The sequence below is a fragment of the Echinops telfairi genome, unplaced genomic scaffold, assembly GCF_000313985.2.
Source record: "Echinops telfairi isolate 266 unplaced genomic scaffold, ASM31398v2 ScPeMD7_2565;HRSCAF=3150, whole genome shotgun sequence".
NCBI classification, from domain to species: Eukaryota; Metazoa; Chordata; class Mammalia; order Afrosoricida; family Tenrecidae; genus Echinops; species Echinops telfairi.
The window spans coordinates 5,494,897-5,497,227 of NW_022106463.1; the positions used below are offsets into that span (position 1 = coordinate 5,494,897).

Here is a 2,331-nt window from a genome sequence, read left to right on the forward strand (position 1 = left end):
TCTCCCCCTCCCTCTTCACCCCTTGATAAGTTATAGATTATTATTTTCATATCTTATATCACCCTCTGTTGACCTTCACCCACTTTTCCGTGGTTCGTCCCCCTGGGAGGGGGTTATATGTTGATCCTTGTGATCGATTCCCCCCCCACCTTCCCCTAATCCTCCTGGTATCTCTTCCCCTAATCCTCCTGGTATCTCTACTCTCATTGTTGGCCCTGAGGGGGTTTTATCTATCCTGGATTCCCAGCATTGCGGGCTCTTATCTGTAGCAGTGTGCATGTTCTGGTCTAATCTGATTTGTAAGGTAGAATTGAGGTCATGATAGTGGGGGATGGAAGCATTAAAGAACTAGAGGAAAGTTGTGTGTTTCATTGGTGCTATACTGCACCCTGACTGGCTCATCTTTTCCCTGTGACCCCTCTGTGAGGGAACGCTGCACCTCACTCCTCACCACCACTCGCTCTCAGACCCCTTGTCATTCTCCACTGCACGCAGACCCCACACCTGCAGAGACCACCAACACACTCAGCGTGGCTAGCAGCTCTCTTACGGCAAGACCTGAGAGAGACAGAGAGAGAGAAAGGAGAAAGAAAGGAGAGAAGTAAAACCCCAAACCTACCGCTGTCCTGTCAATTCTGACTCATAGCTTGCCTAGACGGCAGAGGGGAACTACCTCCTTAGGATTTCCGATAGTATAATTCTTGACAGGAGCAGACAGCCTCATTTTTCTCCCTCAAAGCCACTGGTGGGTTTGAACTGCTGACACTGCAGTTAGCAGGCCAGCGCTTAACTCAGTGTGCCACCAGGGCTTGTCAGAAAAGAGAGACACACACACACACACACACACACAGAGACGGTGGAACTACGAAGTTACTGAGACGGTCTGCCAGTGGCTGGCCTTGCTGACCACCCAAACGTACTGCCATCGAGTCAATTCCGACTCTTAGCCACCCCTACAGGACAGAGCAGGACTGATCCTGTGAGTTTCTGAGATTAAATCTTCACAGGAGTAGACAGCCTCCTCTTTGTCCCGCAGAATTGTGGGTGGGTTTGAACTGCAGACCCTGCCATCAGTAGCTCAGTGTGTAACCCACCGCGCCAGCAGGGAACCCGACAAAGCCTGTGTACACACACTGCTGAGTCCTGGTGGCCCCCGTGTAGCAGCGTAGAACTGCTCAGGGCTTTCCTGGCTGAGACCTTGGGGAAGCAGACCACCAGATCTTTCTCCCGAGGCCCCCAGGGTGGGACTGACCCTCCCCCGGATGATTTGTCTTTGTGGGGTCTTTGGCCTGCGCCAGGCTTACGTCAAGGGGTCTTTGCCACTCCTAGGACACTTGTAGCGATCCTTTTCAACTTGTTCTGCTTTTCCAAGTCAGCTGAACCAAGCCGGAAGCTGGCCGCCAGGGCCAAGTGCTGAAGGCTGGGTGAGAGGGCAGAGGAGGAAGTGAGCCCCAGGCAGGCCCTCTTCCCCAGCAAGACAACGCTCACCCAGCCTCCTGGCATCGGCCATAGATGGCACTGGGTCCCATTTAGGACACAAATTGTGTCCTGCCTGCTAATGGCATGTAAATTTTTTTTGAACACCTTTCCGGGTGAAAAAGAGAAAGCTGGGTGTTTGCATATTTGTCTGGGCTCTGTCAGGCCAGTGGAGAGGGAACCTGGAGGGTTCATTAGAATTGCAAAGAGGTTCCTGGCATGGTTTGGGCCCTTGTGTTTGCTTTAAAGACACACCTGAGATACAAGGAGAATTTGAATTTTTGCTCCTCCCCCACCTCCCCGGAGGCACATCTGACAAAAAGCCTCACAGTGTCCCCACGGTTTGGGGCAGGGGACTCCAGAGGGGAGGGGAGCTCAGCCCCAGCCGCAGATGGGCAGGCCCGGGGTCCTTCTGCGCTTTCCAATGCCCCACACCCCCCTCAGAGACCACACGGGGGAGAAGCTCCGTGTCATGTCACACGTGGGTGGACCTCGTGCCCATTCGGACAGGCCCCAGGTGTCTGTCTCCCCAAGAGGAAGACAGCGCCAGCCCCAAAGAGCAGCTGCAGGCTGGATTAGAACTGGACCCCAGCCCTCCGTTTGTGCAAGGCTGTGGTTGACAGGGAGAATTTGACCTCCGTTTTCAGCCTTGGGGTTCTTTCTCACCTTGAACCTACACACTGCGGTCAAGTCCGTGTGGACTCTCATTCCGTGTCATTGAATGCATTCGAACTCACAGCGACCCTGTACCAGCGGTTCTCAACCTGTGGGTCGAGACCCTTTTGGGGGTCAAATGACCTTTTCACAGGGGTTGCCTAAGACCATATTTCTGATGGTCTTAGGAACGGAGACACC

At 53.7% G+C, this 2,331-nt stretch overlaps 1 protein-coding gene across 1 annotated transcript in view; it reads right to left on the bottom strand.

The window, feature by feature from the left end:
- LOC101647586 (arachidonate 5-lipoxygenase activating protein) overlaps positions 1 to 2,331 on the bottom strand; it is a 21,196-nt gene that overhangs the window by 14,032 nt on the left and 4,833 nt on the right. The window contains 1 exon segment of the mRNA XM_013007768.3: positions 452 to 504. Coding sequence (XP_012863222.2) covers positions 452 to 504 — 53 coding nt within the window.